Here is a 20,221-nt window from a genome sequence, read left to right as displayed (position 1 = left end):
CAAAGATAAGCCTTCCTCTGATGGGCTACCAGTCCATCCACCATAAAATCAATGAGAACCTTTTAAAACAACTCTCTATTTCTTAGTTTTCTCCTCCCACTTCTCCCCGAAGAGTCATCATCATCAGAGAAAATGCTATTAATAGCAGCACTATGGGCAAGGAATTGAGTTACAGGAGCTCAGTGGCAGCCCTTCCTATGTTTTCTTGCAGCAGAGTTAAACTCAGGGTGAGGACATTAGGCACATGGACAGTTATTACACAGCACCAATGTGCTGGGTGTTTCCTGCTAGAATGAGCAAGTTGTAAATCTCTAACAGGTCAAGTGACATCTTTGGTATCTACTGAAATATCCCAGTCCAGTGACCACAGATTTAACTTTCTAACGACATCTCTCATGGTCAGATTCCCACTATGAAAAAAAAGGACCGTGAATTACCGAATCCTTAAGGTTGGAAAAGACTTCCAACACCGTCAAGTCTAACCTTTGACCACCAGTGGATCTGCAGCACTGAGCGCCACGTCCAGACTTTTCTTGAACACCTCCAGGGATGCTGACTCCATCACCTCCCTGGGCAGTTCGTTCTTGACAACCCTTTCAGTGAAGAAATTCTCCCTGATATCCAACCTTGAGGCCCAGCCTGAGGCTATGTCCTGGGGAAGCAGGCTCTGAGACACAAACCCCAAAGTGCAAGAGATACAAATCCTTCCATCACTCTCTCAAGACTCACCGTTTCATTTCCAAAGAGAACATCCACGTAAGGCATGACCTTCATCATCGGTTCTTTGTAGAACTGGCTTATAAATGGTGCAGAAAGATTCAAGCTGAAGATCTTGTTGTTGGCAGAAGCCTGAGCAGCCACTTTTAATACTGCTTCTGGTGACACTGTCAGGAAGAATCCCTGCAAGCATCAAAACAAATCAATGTATGTTACTAATTTTATATTAGGTACCACATGAAGCATGCTATTTCTGTAAAGTCTCTCCCAGCCCACGTTTGTCATACACGTGCACACATAAAAACTTCTGGGAAATACTGCCTTTCCATTAAGGTATTAAAGACATGACAAAAAATCTGCATATGCCTAGCATCACAGCCTTCCAAAATGAAATCTAACTCCTTACCTCTGCATTCCATAGACTACACTTTCCCATGGCAGCTAAGACTAATGTTCATACCTTAAAATGTAATGTATTATAATTCTAAATGTCCCTTTATAGTACTAGAGTCAATCAGACTCTGCTGCTTAATTCCACAGTCCAGTCTCATGGCTCTCTACACAGCTAGGAGACTAATGAAATCCCCAACATAAACATTAGTACTTTGTTTACAATAAAGGCCTTGGAAATGCTGACTTTGTAGCACTTGCTACTGTTTTGCAGAAAAAAACCTCAGGGATTTTCATGCTTCCACGTAGGGATTTTATTTGCCCCCTTCTTCCAAAAGTACTTTCCTTCACTCAGAACATTCATATTTAAGTAAGTATCAGCTTCCACAAATCACTATTTGTCTACTAAATTGTGAATGCTGATCCTATGAAGAACAAGGCTCCCATTTTGAATTTAGCATTGGAGATGGTTACCCCAACCACACATGTTCCAGGAGCCATGTAAAGATCCCCTACAGTTTTATTGATCTACTAATTAAACAAAGGCTTAGACTTGCACTAATTAAACAAATTCTATATGTTTTGTTTTTATAATTCTAAAACTTATTTTACTAACTGTTCTCCTAACTCAGTAAATAATAGCAATTTTCAAGCATGAGCAGCAAGTGTTAAATTTAAGGCCAGAAGTAATGTCTAGGCACAGTGAGAAATAACTTTAAGGAGGGTCTGACAAATAAAACACCATCTCAGTCCTATCTATAACATCACCACCATGACACTCCAGAAGATATAATAGTGATACAGTCTTATTTTCCAGTTTTTATCCATATAATTTATGCCTTTGAATCACAGAATAGCTATATTTTCATCCTGCATACTTCAGTTATCAGATCATTTTAGGCATTCTAATCACTAGAAAATATCAGTCTATAGATTAAAGGCTACTTTGAGAGTATATCAATTTATTTCTCCTTACTCCACACTCTCCAGTCTCAAAGATACATTGCTGATTTCAAAATCTGGGCACGATGTGCTAGTTGACAACCTAAGTCCAAAGGGCACAAGAATCCTATGCATGCTGTGGAGCTAGTTAGCACTCTGAAGGACTGGAAGCCTGTAAACATCCAAGCTTCTTTGCTAATTTTACATTCAGAAGAATTAAAATGAACAGTTTCTATAACTTCTAATCTCCATAGCAAACTCTACCATCTTTTAGTATTTTATGTAATGAACAGAGAGATGGATTTTTAAAAAGACTGTTCCTAACACAAAATAAAAATCTTTCAAGGGTGATGTGTTGCCAGCTCTGGATAAATGACAGATAGCTCTAGAGTGGTCTACATAAATAGTAACCTGGTCAAATAATTAGGCTTCTTACCAATTTTAGGCTGAAAACTTCATCTGAAGTAAAACACATCTGATTGTAATTTAAGGTACAGAACACTATTCCCATGAGATCTAACTCAGGCCTGCATCCAACTCCCTTTTCCTTGTAAAGGCATCATAAAAGGGCTGAGACACAGATAGGAGAGTTTGCTTTTTAGATCCTGCAAAGTAAAGGCCAGGAAATCTCAAAGGCTATTGCTCTGTCTTCTGGGTTTCTTAAAAATCACTTCTGCCATTTAATTGCATTCTTCCATGGGTTTGTTTATATTCTTTTAAAGTACTGTTTGACATTAAAACATCTAGAAATTAAGAGTTCTTTGTATGACAACTCTTTCCCAAGTATAACATTTTTTTGCAAAACAAAATTGTAGCAGTACAATCCACACAAAGGAATTCAGAAAGTAGGGAGAAAATAAAATTTGATTTGAAGAGACATTGATTTAAAGAAACTTAATTCAGCCCCTCTCTTCAGGTATTTAAATTGACTTGGTCTCTACTTTTAGTAGAATTCCATGCAGCTATGACCAGTGTAGTTACACTAACCCAGCTCCCTAAGCTTAAACTACAACCAGAGAAGCCACAGGCCACCCTAATGTGGCAGGCTACAATTGTGCACAGGAATGAATTCCCCTAAAACTCCAGGTTTTCTTATATCCCACTGGGATTCAGAGCAAAGTTGCTCTGTGACTTCCACAGAAACTCAGCCTGCAGACTCTTGCAGCTGCCACTGCTTTTGGTCCAGCCAGATGGAAACAAAGCAATGCCTAAGCCAGCTACTCTTACCTACTCTAACAATTAACTGTCAGCCAACATTAGCTTTGAGTGGGAGAATAAGTGTATCCTGTATCACTGGATACAGTGTATAAAAGACTTTGTAGGAAGTTCTATTCCCACTAACAAGAAGGTTAAGGGGCTCCTCAGAAGATATTCTATACCCACCTACATACCTTAGACTACTACAGAGAGTTTTGGGGTCCTATTTACTTGCAAAACACAAAGATACTTGAAACAACCATGAAGAAAATACCTCGAATCAAAGGATGAGACAGCTAACAAACAGAAATTGCAACAGCCTGGAAAATGTACATTACACAAAAAAATGAAATTACTGTGTATGTATGTTCCTTTGTGAAGGAGGGGGATGCTGGTGGACAACCAGGTCAGTATGAGCCAGCAATGTGCCCAGGTGGCCAAGAAGGCAAATGGCATCCTGGCCTGCAGCAACAATAGTGCAGCCAGTGAGAAGTGTGGCAGTGATTGTCCCACTGCACTGGGCACTGGTGAGGCCACACCTCGAGTACTGCTTTCAGCTCTGGGCCCCTCACTTCAGAAAGGCATTGAGCTGCTGGAGCCAGGCTCAAGAAAGATCTAGAAAACTTGCCTTACAGGAATGGGTGAGGGACCTGGGATTCTTTAGTCTCAAGAGCAGGCCCAGGAGAACCTCATTGCTTTCTACAGCTGCTTGAAATGAGACTGCAGTGAAGGGGGGACTGGTCTCTTCTGCTCTGCCTGCAGAGGACAAGAGGAAATGGCCTTAAGCTGAGACAGAGAAGACTCAGATTAGGTATTAGAAGGGTTTTCACTGTTAAGGTAGTCAAGCATTGGAATAGGTTGCCCAGGGATGTGGGGAAGTCACTATCCCTGGAGGTATCTAGGAGGCACTAGAGTCTGGTGCTGGGTGATGTGAATTAATGGATATAGGGTTACAGTGGTAGTGCTGGGTTGGATTCAATGATCTCAAAGGTCTCTCCCAACCTTGATGATTCTATGACAGAAGGACATGTGACAATTGGGCAGCACAGTCATAGAAAGTGAAAGTCAGGAATACTGTACACTAAGAAAACCTATAAAACATTAAAGGCTATCAGATATATTAGCAGCACACAGCATTCCTTTGGCATTTGCTGATAAGAGTATACCAGATGCTACTGCTTCAAGATGTGCTACTATTTTCTGCTGCTCAAAATGTAATGAGTGTCTTTTCTATGCCAGGCGGAAGGTACCATTGTACCACAAGCCAGAGAGCAAAGCTGAACCAAAATACAGTTTAGGAAAATGGGATGGTAGATTGAATTATTTATATGCATGCTTATATGTACACATGCACAAAGCAATACCATTCTTAGGCACTGTAAGTATTTTTATTTAAGTACAGTCCTTTGGTGGGGAAAACTCCCCATTTTCCTTGTGGGATAAAAAGAAACAAAAATGAAGAAATAAGAAAAATGCAGTCGTATATTGCAGACACATGGCTATGGGAGATACAGTAACTTTGTATTGTAACTTAAGAGCTTTTAAAATTCAATGAAACACCTACAACAGAGGACAAAGTCAATAGAGGATGTTAAACTAATCTCACTCCTACAATATTCAGGAATTCTTTGATGCACCTCATAAGATATGCCAAGGTACTGTGAATATTGGATAGTCTTTCCCATTCACATCTTTTTTCTTTGTAGACACTTAGCATTACCAGAAGGATTTGGTGAGTTTACACACCAGTAATTTGTCTTGTAAGCCACCTCTCTCATTTTTATCACACACACAGACCCAAAAGGTTTCTTCTGACCTACACTAAGCTCTTACAGCACCAGCTGTAGCAGATGTGAAGGCAGCAAATTAAGGGTGTCAAAAGTGTCAGCTGCACAGAAACAGAGAGTGTTGAAGAGGTGACCTCATGAAACCAGCACAACTCTGGCTGTGGTGAATGCGTTTCTGTATAAGGTGTTCTGCCCAAGCTGAGAAGCCTTGCCTTACACTGCATTCATGCACACGAATTCATCCAGATTATGCACATGGAATGTTTGCACAATCAGGATCAAGATTTTTTTTTTCCTGAGGGAGTATTTCCAAAAAAATTCAGGGCAAGATGATAACAAACTGCCTTGCAATTTGGGATTTATTACTGTTTAATAGTAAAGAAGCAATATTGGCTCAAAAACATACAAAAAGGTGGTAAAAAAACCTGGGATTTCTTTCAAACTCACTACCTGTTAAAATGCTTTTCTTTCTTTCTAGCTCTTCCACTTTCCTTGTCACGCCCATTTGCACAGTGGATTACATGAAAACAACTTTATCATATGAATGACAGGATTTTGAACCATGGTATTCTGAGCTGATTTGGGAATGCCATTTGGTAACAATGTAAAATCAATAAATCATAAAAGTGCATCAAAATATTTAACTTTCAGGAAAACAGATACAACAGTCTGCTGCCATTTAAGACAAATTCTATTCTGCCAACAGGAAAGGAACACACAATTTAATCCAAAATTATTTTATAGTAAGCATTTACATAAAAATACAATTATGATGACATCACAGTCCCATCCATCTAAAGGGTGGAATTTTTCAGACACACAGAAAGCTTGACAGTTACATAGTGACAGTCCTGATAAATACCACAATTCAGTAAAGGCCTACAGAAATCATCTAACTTCAAATGTGCTGGCAGTTCCAGTGAGAGAGTGAGAGTGCTGAGATGCTAGAAGAACTTGCTGCATAACATGACAGACACAACCAAGCCAGAGCTTTTGGACCTGGTTAAGTTTCCTACATTGTGCACACAAAGAGAGCTTGAAGCCACACACTTGGGCACAAGAGGCATCCCTCAGCTCTGCTCTGCCATCAGTGTCACCTGCTGCAGCCTAGCAAAAGTACAGGGCTTGGCAAGAGCGAGGCTGAGCACACAGCAGTCCCTGTGCTGGAGAGGAACCACAGGTAACTGCTCCACACCAAAGGACTTGCACAAGGCTTCCAGGTGCTCTCCCAACCAGAAGAGTCTGAAAGGCTTTTGTATTCCAGCCTCTGAACTGCCTGAGCACAGATGGGGTGCAGCCATGTACCACCCACTGTGAGACATAGCATTGAAGTCATCTTCATCAGAACAGGAATCAGAAGGAATCTTCTTGGAATGACAGAGCAAAAACTCTTCATCTGCCTTAGTACTTATGTGAGCTTAAAAGAGCAGGGAGCAATTTAAAAGCTACCTTTAACATTGAAACATCTGAGCACATTACTTGGAATGTGCAAGAATGTCAAGTTAGCAGATTTATCAACCCCTTACCTCTCCAATCTCTCAGTTTTGAGCATTTATATTTGTATCCTGTTCCTGCTTGAAAATACTGTTAAATTATTTTCCTTACTGAGCTATGACAGAATAGTCATGATGATGCAGATGATAAAATACTCATAGTATGGGGGAAAAACCCTTCAGAAATAATCAACAAATCCCTACAAATTAAATAATCAACATGACCTTTAGTAATAAAAGTTCTTGTGGCTTTAAAGTAGCATTTTACTTTCTCTAGAAAGGACAAAAGCTCTTTGTAACCATCCACTTGGGAAATGTTTGGTCTGTAAATTAGTGAAATAGATTAATGTTATTTTAATCTCTGTACCTGTTCTTCCTGTAAAAGGTAATTTAGAATTTAGAAAGTACCTAGACCTAGTATCAACTGCATTTTTGAATTATATTTTATCTCAGTGATAAATCTTATCTCAGTGATCTCAGTGACCAGCAAGCAGTTACTTAATGAAACAAAATCCGCTGCTTTTTGTCCAGCTCCTACTGGAGGCAGTTGTTTTAAATCAGGAAGCAAGGACAGCAAGAATGCAACAATTTCTCTGAGTAATTGTTTTGGCTTGTTCCTGTATGCCTTGTTTATTTTTATGAAAGTATTGCTTTATAACTGGAAAATGACTAAGCCATAAACTATTGTTTTATCATTCTGAGTGGCCAGTGTTTCTGTTTTTGATAAAAGTCAAGTTTCAAACAGTTTTCAGGAACATAGGAAAAAACCTAACTGTCAGTAAATGTGCTTATATTGACCATGACATTTTCCTCTATGATGGTGCCAGCATGTCAGAAGGAGAGGATTGCTTTCAGACTTGAAGAGCTTCTTTGTTGCTGAAGTGAACTCTCATTATTGCCCTATTTGTATCTATCAGTAGCAGAAAACCTTCAATATCTGGCATTGCATGCTAAAGAAAACAATTATTTTATGCATATATTACCAATCTATTTTTAATTTTAATCAGTTTGAAAGTATTTTTAAATCCTGTTTACTACTGTTTAAATTTGGCACTCTCCAGGAGTTGTTTTAAGCCATGCTAAGGACAAAATAATTGTGTGACTTTACTTAGGAGATGTGTAGTCACAGTAGAGATGTGAACTTTAACAATGAGGTTTAACTCATGTGGCAGAGAGCAGTAATACACCTACTTTTGGCATAGAGAAACGTCATCCCAAATAAATAAATTCTCCTATTTCCCTGAAAAGTACTAAGTTAGTTAAGATCTAAATTCATCTTGCCAAAATGAGCTTAAGAATTTGGTTTGACAACGCTCCCTTAAGTCAGCCCCTCTGTGAAAAAGCAAAAACACCTCTCAAGTATGCTCTCTCAAATTCAGCATATAGTTTTACATGACTTTATTAAACTCAGGGAGTAAGATGTATACATTTAATTATACTGGATTTTTAACAAAATTTTGGAGGAAGTACTAAACATCATCTGGGAGATAGGAGCCCAGAGATTTTATTACTTCGATTAATAATTCAACCTCTTTTGCCTCTGTTTACCCACTTGCAAAATAGTTATAATGATAAATGCACCTCCATTGGCAGAACCAGTGGGAGGTTTAATTACTTAACATTACTGAAATGACTGAAATTTTGTGTTGAAAGGTATTATAGAGTATAGGGTATTACCATCAATAAAATATAAGCTGCAGATCAAGCAAGCTATGATGAAGAGCAAGCCACTTCATTTCTCCTAGTATCCCAGAACCACTTCACCACACTTTTTTTTTCATTGAAAATCAATTTAATCCTTACTGAGAAAGCCATGCATCTTAAAAAATTGTTAAATTGCTGATTAAAGAGAGAAACCATTTCTTTCACCTTTCATCCTTTTAAAATAACTCTTTATTAGGTTTGTCTAACTTGATTATTAATATAAGGATAATGTTGCGTTTAGACCAAAAAGCAGACTTGGACATACTTTTTATTGTTTAGTTAATATCCAGAAGTCTAAAACTTGGCATCAATATTATTGATGATGTTTGGAACAATGAGATAACTGGTTTTCAATCTCAATTGCCAAATTTTGAGCACAATCCCAGGATCCTCATCCCAACAAATAAACACTTCAGGAAGCACAGAATAAGGTATGGTTAATTTAGGCCCTCGATGATAGTGCAACATTTGTTTTTTTGTATATGGTTAGTTCCATTAATATAATGTGGCATCTCATAAATTATGTAAACATCAACCATATGTTGAATTCATTCAAGTTTGCTGTGTACATAATATTTACAGTATATTAGTAAATTGAGAGAATCTATGTAACTACAAATGCATAGAGAATTTCTAATTCTCTAGAGAGTTAATCCTCAGTTTGAAAGCTCTCTAAGTAAATACTTTAAACAAGCCCATTTCTTGCTTATTAAAATAGCCTTGAACAAGAAGAGAACAAATAGGAGTATTTGCTTAATTAAATGTGCTTGTATGAGCACAATGGTCTGTTTCATGAATACAGGCTAACACTCAGAGTGAAACAATGACTGATATTAGTAGATAATCACTACTGACCGACTGGGGGTCAAAAGGAAAAAAAACCTCTCACCAAGCTCTTGCTCTATACTGGCATATAACTGCTATACCTGCGGCCTCTCTAATGATCCCCAGGTGATGCAGAGGAATGCAACAGTCCCATAACATAAACAAACATGAGAATGAGTCCAGTGCCCTGGACAATAAATCTGTCTTAAAGATTTCCCTGTCAAGAATGTGGCTATGGTACAAAATGTTTCACTGAAATTCAGATTTGAAAGCAGATACAAAATAATAAAATATAGGTATCTTTCTCCCTAAGCACTCTAATCCTGAAACACTTCAGCAGAAACCTTTCTTCCCTCCCCCAGCTACCTTTGAGATCTTGTAATTTATAAGAACATAGCAGCATGGGGATTAAATATTAATCAAAGTCATTACCATCATCGTTAGAACATATTTCAAGAGCCCAAAAGAAAGAGCATATTATTTCACTAATAAAGATGGTATCATCAGAAATATGTAGCATGGTAGGTATGAAGAGGAAAAAAGAAATTATCAAGTGGTAAGTCAAAAGATTTCTGAAGATTACAGCACTATTCAAATGCTAACTCATCCTTTAACTGAGTCTGTTCAAACAAGGCAGACTCATGGGCAAAACTGAGCTCTATATAGAACCAGAGAAGCCCACAGTATATTTAAAATAAGTAACTTTGCTGAAGGAAAAAACCCACCTATGCTAATAAAATAAATTTTTTTTAAAAGAGGGACCCAAACTCCATCAATATATTAGTGAAATTCCGGAGCAGCTCCAAAGCTTCAGCGGAGATCTGAATTCATATGGTGTGCAATGGGGCTTTCCAAAGCACAACCAGGGCACCTGAAACCAACACTGCTCACAGGATGACTTATTCTTTGCATCAAAGAAATTACCAGCCTTATGAAATAGTACGACTTCAATTATTTGCAAATTAGGGTGTAAATGATTAATAAAACAAAACCTCTCCCAGCCCCAAGGTATTTCCCAGCTGATTTTATAGGGCCTACATATTACTTTCATGTTTAAGCACCACTCTTGCATAGAATTAAGTGCATAGTGCAACAAAAAGCTCAGAAGTACTAAAAATATAATTGGCATAATAATAATAAAGGATATATTTTTTCATTTTCTGGCTTACCAAGTCACGAGAAAGTGAGTTAATTATTTCTTTCAAGTATCACTCTTCTCACAACTCTATCCTCCAAACCACAGTTCCAACAAAATATCTTTCACAGCAAATATAACATTTAATATGAACATGCAATTAGGTCCTAATCACTTGGATTAATTACCACATCAGGGTTTACAATAAAACATTTATTGCTCACACTTCCAGACATAAAAATTAATTATTTAAAAGAACATTAATGTTATTGCTTGGCCTTTTAATTTTCATTACAGAAAGACTCTTACATGGCTTTGTTTCTGAACACAAGTAAATGAGGGTCAGGATCTATGCTAATTCTAATAATTATTAAATAGTTGAAATGCGGACAGATGCTAAGCTCTAAACAGAGATATCTTCACTTAAATTAATTTGGGCAATAATAACTGGCTATAGAATATTTTGAATACAAAGAACTATATAAGTGTTTTGCATTGATTATTATAGCTTGAATAAGTACTTCCTTCAAATTCCAAGGGTGAGGGGAAATACTCTTAATTATTAGCTTTTTAGAGCCAAATAATACTTACATTAAGTTTCTATTTCTAATGAACTTATGAGTTCATATCTCAGAAACCTACTTTTAATAGCAGGACCACTGTGACCAGGGAGAATAGAGTAAGTCTTTTACTTCCAGATCTTATAACCTCAGGGGAAACTTCCCAGCTAAGACATTATTTTCTGCAAAGACATTATTTTTTGTAATGTCATATTACTGGGGGAGTAAGAGACTTTAGTAGGCGCTTCACTTTGCACTGCTATTCCAGATGCTTGAATACCCTAAGTAGGTTTTAATTTTCTACTGAATATTTTCCATGCCTCTCTACCTGAAACTGACTCCACTCCCATCACATTATTTGCGATGAAAATCGCACATTTTCGGAGAAAATCGCATTCCAGATACATGAAATATGAGAGAACAAACTTTTTTTTTTTTTCCAATAAAAAAAAGTTCTAGATCAAGAAAAGATCAGGTTAGATGGTCAACCTATGACAGACAACTAACTTTTCTTGATGCAGAATATCAGTGAGATTCCAAGTCAAATGATTCTGAGAAGAGGAAGCCCCTGAAGCTTACTGAGCAAATACCTGTGCTCCCTAAGAATGGGTGACAACACCCCCTTGGCAGAAAAGGCACCAGGGACCTTCTCAGCCTTCAGGAATAGGACCCCAGCTCATGGGACCCAGGTGCCTTCTGTGCCTGCTGGGCTGTGTTTAGCACCAAATGCTCCCCTGAGGGTGGGCTCAGGGAACACTGACTGAGGCTGCTCACACAGGCAACACGATGTGATTTTTCATAGTAGGATTTTGTGCTACTGATTTCAAAAATGCTGTGCAATGTTACACCCTTCTTCTGAAATGGTAGAAACACACAGGCACTATTTTTTAATGCATGGCAAAAAACTGATTTTGTAAACTGCCATGTAAATGAGAATTTATAGATCTAAATCAATTTACAACAGTGCAGAACACAACTAGCAATGAAGAAAATCACTACTAACTAGGAATTAATGACTTCTTTGGACTCATATAAGTCTCCAAACGTTTACTTTATGGAAACAAGGTTACATTCAAGGAGATACTTCCCACATGGAAATTCTAGTTTTAGAAATCAGACCTCACCTCCTGAACCAATGTCTCTTCTTGCACAAATTAGTTTGTGTGGTTTAATTCAATTGGCTTCTTTTTACAATGTTGAAATGCATGGGGAAAAAGAAGAGTTCATGTTCTTAAAAATGGTATTAAAAACCATATAAATCAAACTGCTTTTGAAACTCAGGTGAGTTTTATAATATTCAAAGAAATTTCACGTGGAGAAAGAATTTTCATGACAGGGATCAAACATCAGAACATCCTTGGAAGTATTCAAAATGACTGAACACAAAGCAACTGAAAACTTCAGATTTGCTCTAGCAAATCTCTAGGGGTCCCTTGAAACATGAATTACTGTAAAAATCTATGATATACTAGATCTATGAATATTTGAAAAGTATGGACAAAAAAGATGTGGACAAACATTCTCTGATGTTCTATCAGCTTCTAAATAAGAATCTCAAAGCAGAGCATCCCAGGGGGTCCCCTAACAATCAGAAATTGGCTATTTTACCCTGAAACAGACACCACAAAATGTATGCACTTTGCAAACAAGCCACGTAGATGCATTAGAACACCTTAGAGTTTGAGATCCTTCTGCAGCCCTTCCTCTTCACATGGAGCATCTCTGAATTCCAAATTACGAAGTCAATGTGATCTTAATAATGCCTACAACCCTATATGTAGATAGTCCTTTGAACAGGAATGAGCTCTGTTACAGAATATTAATCAGAATATTAATTATGAAAAAACGTTCCCTGTTCTTTTTCACCCTCTGCTTGAATCTTTGCCCATTCAATTTGTGTCCCCGAAAACAGGGAAAATAAGAAAAATAGACACTAAAGCTATCATAATGTATTTAACAGTGTTAACTTGTGTGCTAATTTATACACTATAACCACAATTTCTGGATTAGACTATCACTGAATAACTTTGGCATATTTGAGGCACATAGCTAAGACAAATGAAAAAGCACTCCTTTTAAAATCAGCAGCTGAACTTATGTTTCAGTGCTTTTATAAGAAAATGAAGATGGGATCTCTCAAAATCACTTACTTAGTTATGAGAGTTTTTAAATCCCTTCCTTATGCTAGATAAACAGAATTTCAACTTTTTAAACAGCCAAACAGGAACATTTTGAAACTATGTAACAGAATAACCTCATTTTAGGGAATAAAATTATTGGGCCATGTCAAAGTAAAATGCAGCATGCATTCTTCAAACATGGAAAGTGTCTGTCTCAAGTTTTTGATGTACTTTTATGCATCTGTATCAATGACATGCCTTAATTTACAGAAAAGTCAGATGATTTGGTACTTACTGGAGCTTGCTCTCTCTTCAGAACAGCTAACTATGGAAATAAAGGATTTCCTTTTTACTCCTGTTCCTACAATGCCTCCTCATCAACATCTCCAGTCCAACCCTGTCATGAATCTAGTAAGAAACCCAAACTAGCAGAGTGGTATCAAACACTTCTGGAAATAAGAAACAGAAGTGATGATGGCACCTTGAAACCAGCACTCAGCAGTCATAGATAAATTCTTTACATTTCTTCAGTTTTCGCATGTTTAGAGCTCTAATTTTCTTCAGTAAAGGCAGTTGAGACACAAATCAGGCATTTTTACAAAACTTTGCCCTGGAGAGCAGTATCTATATGATACTGTTTAAGACATCTTCTGCAGAACAAAATTAAGCTTAAAAAGTTTCCTTCTGAAACAGATGTTCAGAACTGGTACAAATCACAGAAAAACTTATTACAACAGCCACATTTACCCTTAGCAATAATCGCTGATAATCAAAGGGTTAAGTAGTTGGCAATGACATGAACAACAGAAAAAATTATTTGACAAGATTCCACCCTCATTCCAATCTCTACCAAAGCATCAATTGTAATTATAAATTTTCACCAAAGATGTCAGATTCTTATGTTAATCTCTGCACAATCTGACACTGCCATTCTTCCACTTGTATAGATGTGAACAGTTATCATTTTGTTTGTATGTCACCACAGACAACATAATCAATAGTTTTCATATCTTTCTGTTCATACTTTTTGTTAAAATGAATTTCATGAGTGCTGCTTACTTTTGTTCCACTATGAAACTTGTTACTGCTTGAATAGAGAGTACTTAATCTCAACAATAAACATTATAATGTATGATGGAGTAGTCAAGGGGAAAAAAAAAAAGTTTCAACATTTTTTTCAGTCCCCATTTTAACACAGTCTGTCCTTATCAAATTAATATCTAACAACAGTGACACAAATGGAACACAATGGATGGCTTTGTTCACTTTATTTGTACTAATGTGAAGCACAAACTGCCTTTCACTCCTTTTCCTTTTATGCTCTGTAATTCTGTAGTATGGAAATCTTATTTCATGAAACTCAAAGCAAAAAATTTTAACTGGAAGTAAGTGGTTTATAAAATATGACATGTCTGGATCAATGATTTAAAGAAGATCCACAAACAGATGGATTGCTTGTTTATTGTTTCCATATGCAAAGAGCCACCAGGAAGGCTGGAGAGCTATTCTTTCTGACCTGTCACTCAGGTGAAAGAACCATGCAGGCACATTCAGCTCTTCCTGCAGTTCTGTGGCAGAACTCCCTCACCTCTGAGCTGTCAGCACAGTTGCTCTGTAACAGAAACAGGCACTGATAGATTTCCATAACAGTTGCAAATGACACTTTTTGAAAAATTTTTCATCATAGGATGGTGGCTCCTGTGCAGGTAAACTTGATCCTTACTGTGCTGATCCGTTTACCTATTCTTCATGGAAGCTACTTTAAAAAAAGGTAATTTTTAAAATCAGTCACCAGAGACACAAACTGAAATGCAAAGAGGAGAATAAATTTCATGCTGGCATAGGCTTTTACAAATGAGCACCACTGCACCAATGCTGATACTGGTCTGGATTTTATGTTTGCTAAACTTGAGTTTGGAAGCTGACTTTGTTCATATGCTTCTCTTCCAGGCACCAAAAGAGACCAGACTGCTCCAACAGAAAGAACTTTTGGATATAATGACTTAGCTAAGGTTTGAGGCTCTAGCTTCACCAAATGAGTACTTTAGACACTTAACACCCAACAAACAACATCCAAATCTTCTATTGCCAGCACTCAACTGATTTTATCCACTGCGAACTAGAATGAGTGAAGAATTCATCCACACCTTACCAGTTTACAACTGATACACATAAATAATAGAAAATGCTTATATCACCTAACTGCTAGGTTTAGCCAGAAGTAATTACTGTTAGAAACTGCAGGCCTGGCCTTGTCTAGGAGCAGAGAATTTACATGAGTTCCCCTTGAATGAGAGCCTCAGGCCTGTGAAGTTTATGCACTTAACTTTGTAAATCCAACAGGACTCAAGTCTAAGCCTAATGTACATCCATAAACTTGGAGTAATAATACTTCAGGCTGCTGAAACAGCAGACTTCAGAGAATAGCACAGTAGTACTTCTGTATATTTGTATATTATTATATACAATCTCTGAAGTGTCTTCTGACCCCATTTACTCCTGACAAACTGCATTCATACACACAGGAGTTGCAGAAGTCTTCCTGTGAACTTGCTTTTCTAGCAATTTGCTCTCCACAACAATTTCTTATGTCTCATGTACCCTGCCATATCCCTGACCACTCTAATCCTGGAGCAAAGGAACTTTAAAATATTCACTGTTAATAATAGTCCTTGGAAAATATTCCAACAATTTTAAGCCTCTGATACATTTTAGAACTCAGATATTTAACACCATTGATGATTACCAATTTTCCACAATTACCACCATAATCATTGTGTGAGAATTCTATGCTGAGAAGAGGATTAAGATGACCAGGAGAGGCTAGAAACTTTTATAAAACATCTTTTGAATGTCTGGCATTTTGACAGAGTAATACTTTGTCTGCTTTTCTGACTGCCTGCCACAAATTTGTATTTGTCTTTGGATATTCCTCTTATGGCAAAAGAGTCTGTTGTGAGGAGACATGTACCTTGGTTTTACTGCAGTGAATTATGCATCTATTCAGAGATCATGCTCTCCCAAATGAACATCCAAGCCTGCTAAAAGAGTCTGCCAACATACTGTGAAGATCTGGGAAATGGCACACCCTCACAAATGCCAGATGTAATTCTGCCCACAAGAAAAGTCAGATGGATTCCTCCAATAAATTCCTACTTCTTTTGTCTGCCTCTTGGTTGATATATGATACCACTGCAGATGTATCCAATTTTATTAAAATTTGTCCCATCAGCTCTACTCCAAAAGGAGAATTTTCAGATTTACCCTGGGTTTGTGCACATTTGTTACAAGTTGTTTTTAAGCTGAAACCCAAGAGTTAGGTTTTATTCCATTTAGTTCAGCAAGGTCCGTATCTGCTCAGGCAGTCTTCTGTGTTTGTGGGTGTGAAAAACAACTGTATTTTTCTAAGACTTCTCAGATATTTGAGCCCCCATCTCAGTAAATTTTTCAGTTAGCCCTGAAACTTGAACTATTCTGTTGAATTTGGCTAAATTTGAAAATCTTCATAAATAGTGGAGTTGAACCTAAAATACATCCCACGGGACTACATGCAAGCCACAAAGATCACCCCACAGCTAGCTCTTCAAATCCTAGTAGAAGCTTCACTAAAGAACTAAACTGGAGAATAACAGTTTTTAGTGTTTAAAAATTAATATTGAAAGCTCTTCTTTAATGAGTGGCTAATAAAGTACTTCACTATGGAGATACTGGAAAATCTGTAATTACAGATATCACTTAATTCTCCCGTTCCAAAGACATCCCTATTGTTAATGAGTACACAGGAAATTCACACAGTTGAAAGCCAAAACAGTTGTCTATGGTCTTTGCTCAATTTGACACTAATAAAATTGTGAACTACTCTAAAAACCTCATGTCTGAAAAATCACCACATGTTAGAAAAGTATCCATGAGAAAATTAAATAAAGTGGCAATTCAAAGTAATTTTGAAAAGGCTTTTTGAGTGAATATTTACTAAAATTTAAGCACAATAATTTACAAGCAATCATATATACTGGAGAACAACTGCATTTGCTACAAATTCAAGACTTTCCTAAGAAGGAACACTGAGGAGGCCGGTCAAAATTTTTTTAATTGGGAAGTCTTAAGACTTGATATTGAGCTAACATTGTAACATCTTGCACTGAATTACCCATATGTTTAAAGACTGATGAAATAACTCCACATAAATAAATTCCCCTCCTTCCTCTAGCCCCCCAAAATACAGCTACACAAATAGACCGCTTGTTCAGCACTGCTTTAAATACAGAAACTAAGCTTTTCATTCAACTGGTCTTTCTCTAGTATTACTACCCCTTAGAAAAGCTTGAATTTTGTTACTAAATAACATTTTTGGCATTATGCCCACATTACTTAGGATTCTGAAGATATTGTCCACAGTCATCCTCCCACCTCCAGTCATTCATTTTGCAACTAGTGTTTGCAGAGTCTGATGATCTAGAAAGTCCCTTGTGGTAAGATTTTGTATTCCACTTTCTTTTTTCTCCATTGAGGGTAGTAGGTTCTATTCTATTCACATTTAAAGGAGCATGGAGTGTAAAAGCTAGTGATGCCTACAGGAAGACACTTTTCTATTTGGGACAAAGAAGAGATTAATACTGTGTGAGAAACAGGGAGATAAATTTTAACACTAGTGTGAAAATGAATTGGGGTTACCATTTTTGTCACTGGGGGTCACATTTGGCCTTGTGATGGATGAGTCAGTCTGTGTATGCAATTAATATACACAAGAAACTTTATTAATGGAAGTACTAATTACTCCAAGATGATAAAACATCTTGGGTATAAATCAGATACTGCTCAAGAGCACACCGGGGATAACTAAGTATTGTTACATGAGTGCCCTTCTCACATGAGAAAAATACAGTAAAGATTCTATACATTTCAGTTCTTGCAGGAAACTATCTAAAAGCATATTGGGGCTTCCTGTAGAAACAGAAAATCTCAGAAAGGGGCCTTTAAAGTTGGCAAAATCAGTAAATTTAATCTATCCACTTTCTTCCGACCTTTAAACCTGACCTGAAAAAAGTGTTCGGCAACATAAATTTGATCTCTAAAGGCTGCTGCAGATCTCATTTTCTGCTGTTTTTCCATTAGGTATTTATGGGACTTGCTGGTGTTACAGGGGACTAGTAAAATGTCGAAGTAATCCTGCAGTTCCTGGGTATGAATTCAGCTTTTCCCAGTGAGATGACAACATTTTTTTTGTCAGCCAGGGTTTTTTCAGATACTGGAGAATAAGATTAATACCATAGGTGTGATGCTATTTTTTTTTCATTTGGTAACATTAACCAGATCTAGCAGTTCAAGTGTTGAAACAAAAGAATTCTTTCCTGAGCCAATAAGGTGGCTTGGTGCACATCTGCACTAATTGAAATCACAGCAAGGCTTTTCAGGATAGGAATTGTATCCAAAGCATACAGAGGATTTGAAGATCTTGGTTTTGTGTTTGTACATTCTCACAAGTGCAGAGGAAAGCAGCTGCTTCTATTTATGAACTGTGCTGATACATGTGCCTCAACGTACCAGTGACAAAATGAGCAACTTAGCAAGCTAAAGATTGGCCAATTGTTTTAACAAGGAAAAGGAAAGGACAGGTATAAACAGCAAGACAATAGAAAAAAAATTATAATAATAAAGACATCTAATTTTCAAGTAGCACATTCTATAATTTATGCTATAATTTTCAAGGATTAGAGATAGAGGATGAAAATAACAGGTTAATACATTATCCTGCCCTTTCATCCACCGATAATGGCCCTTGATTTCCCAGTTCCCTTCTCCCACCTTTTCGGCTATTGCACTTTCTCCATAATACAACCACCAATTTCCAACACAAATTCACTTTCTACTCATTTTATGCTACAGTAAATTTTGATGTAAATTCTTCTTTCTGAAGTGTTCTTTTTCTCTTGATTTTGCCAACCTTTCCCTTTTAGATGCTCTTACCTAACAACTCCTTCAGCTCCTCTTTTGCAAGATCCCCTTCTATAGTACATGGTTCTACAGGTGGGTTTAAGATATCCTCTGCCTCCCTCCTGTTTTGGGGTAATCATCACCAAACACATTTCAGCTGACAGTGGAAGGATCTTCATTTCTTCTCCTTTCTCTGTTTTAGTCCTGCCTTACTCTGTCCAAGCTGAGATCCCTATTTTCAAACCACATTCTCAAGTATTTTTTTACGTTGCCACTTGAATTCTTTTAATAGTTGATGCAGAAAATTTCCCTTACTTATTAGTCGCACCGCTTAAATTGAGCAGACATCACCTTATTCCAACTGTGTTTTAAAAAGGAATACAATTAATTTTCCATTCATCACCTTCCTGAATTGAGTATTTGGGATCTGGCTTCTCTTCCAGGCTTTGATACCCATCTTAAACCAAATTATTTGTGAGCATACACTGCTTGCTACTTCACTTTTGAAACAATCAGCTATCTTTTTTTATCCCATTCTGTCCCACAAGCAGGTGGACAGCTTCCTGTAAGCTCTCCCTTTCCACATCCACTATAAAGCTTTTAGCTCTGGAGATTCTGGGAATTCTGGAATACTCAGACCAACATCATTGCTATGTTCTTATTTTTATGTGCTGTCCCTACTGCACACTCTGCAACAGGAAATATTTCTCTGAGTAGCATCCCAGCAGGGCTTGGATCTGTCATTGGGTTCCAAGGCACTACAACAATAGGATGAAAAAAGAATAAATCTGTGTGAAAGTTTATAGAGAAAGTTCCTGAGACAGAGACTGTGCAAAAGAGCACAGTTTTGAGTGTGTTTTACCCCATGCAACTCACACAATACTGACCACTGCCAGTCCATATGCTGCAATCGTAGTAAAACAACAGAGCTAATGGGGGGGGGGGGGGGGGGGGAGAGCTGCAATTCTTTTGTTCAACTGCAAAAGTAAAATCACTCATTATTGATTTAGTCCTGGAAAACCATAAAAGCATTTCTATACAATAATTAAATACTGCACAGCAGAGGGAATTATACCAAAGAAGTTAGGATCCTGACATTATTACAAGAGAAGTAAAACTTAGTTCAATCAATGAATTTCAGTGTCAATGGAAGAAAATTAAGATTGTGATCAGATACAGTCATAAGTATTCCTTTTGGAAAAAAAATCATGTAATTAAAGGTGCTAGTTTCCACATCAAATTCCACTTTGGATGTGGTAAATTCCAGCTTGGTTAAGTATTTCCTGTCTATTTAATTTCATCCTGTAGATCCAGCTGCACATAGTTATTCCACACTTCCTGTTCTAAACTATCACACAGTGCCATTGTGAGTTATTGAGCAGCTTCATTCCTTTTGATTATTTATATGATGTATCAA

General features: G+C 37.2%; 1 protein-coding gene across 2 annotated transcripts in view; it reads right to left on the bottom strand.

Annotated features, from left to right (window-relative positions):
• ADK (adenosine kinase) overlaps window positions 1-20,221 on the bottom strand; it is a 266,529-nt gene that overhangs the window by 76,203 nt on the left and 170,105 nt on the right. For both annotated transcript variants that reach the window (XM_059477017.1, XM_059477018.1), the window contains exon 7: window positions 730-900. In XM_059477017.1, coding sequence (XP_059333000.1) covers window positions 730-900 — 171 coding nt within the window. The remainder of the gene's footprint in view (window positions 1-729; window positions 901-20,221) is intronic.

This window comes from Ammospiza nelsoni, chromosome 8, assembly GCF_027579445.1.
Source record: "Ammospiza nelsoni isolate bAmmNel1 chromosome 8, bAmmNel1.pri, whole genome shotgun sequence".
Classification (NCBI taxonomy): domain Eukaryota; kingdom Metazoa; phylum Chordata; class Aves; order Passeriformes; family Passerellidae; genus Ammospiza; species Ammospiza nelsoni.
This window is presented reverse-complemented; position numbering and strand designations above follow the sequence as displayed.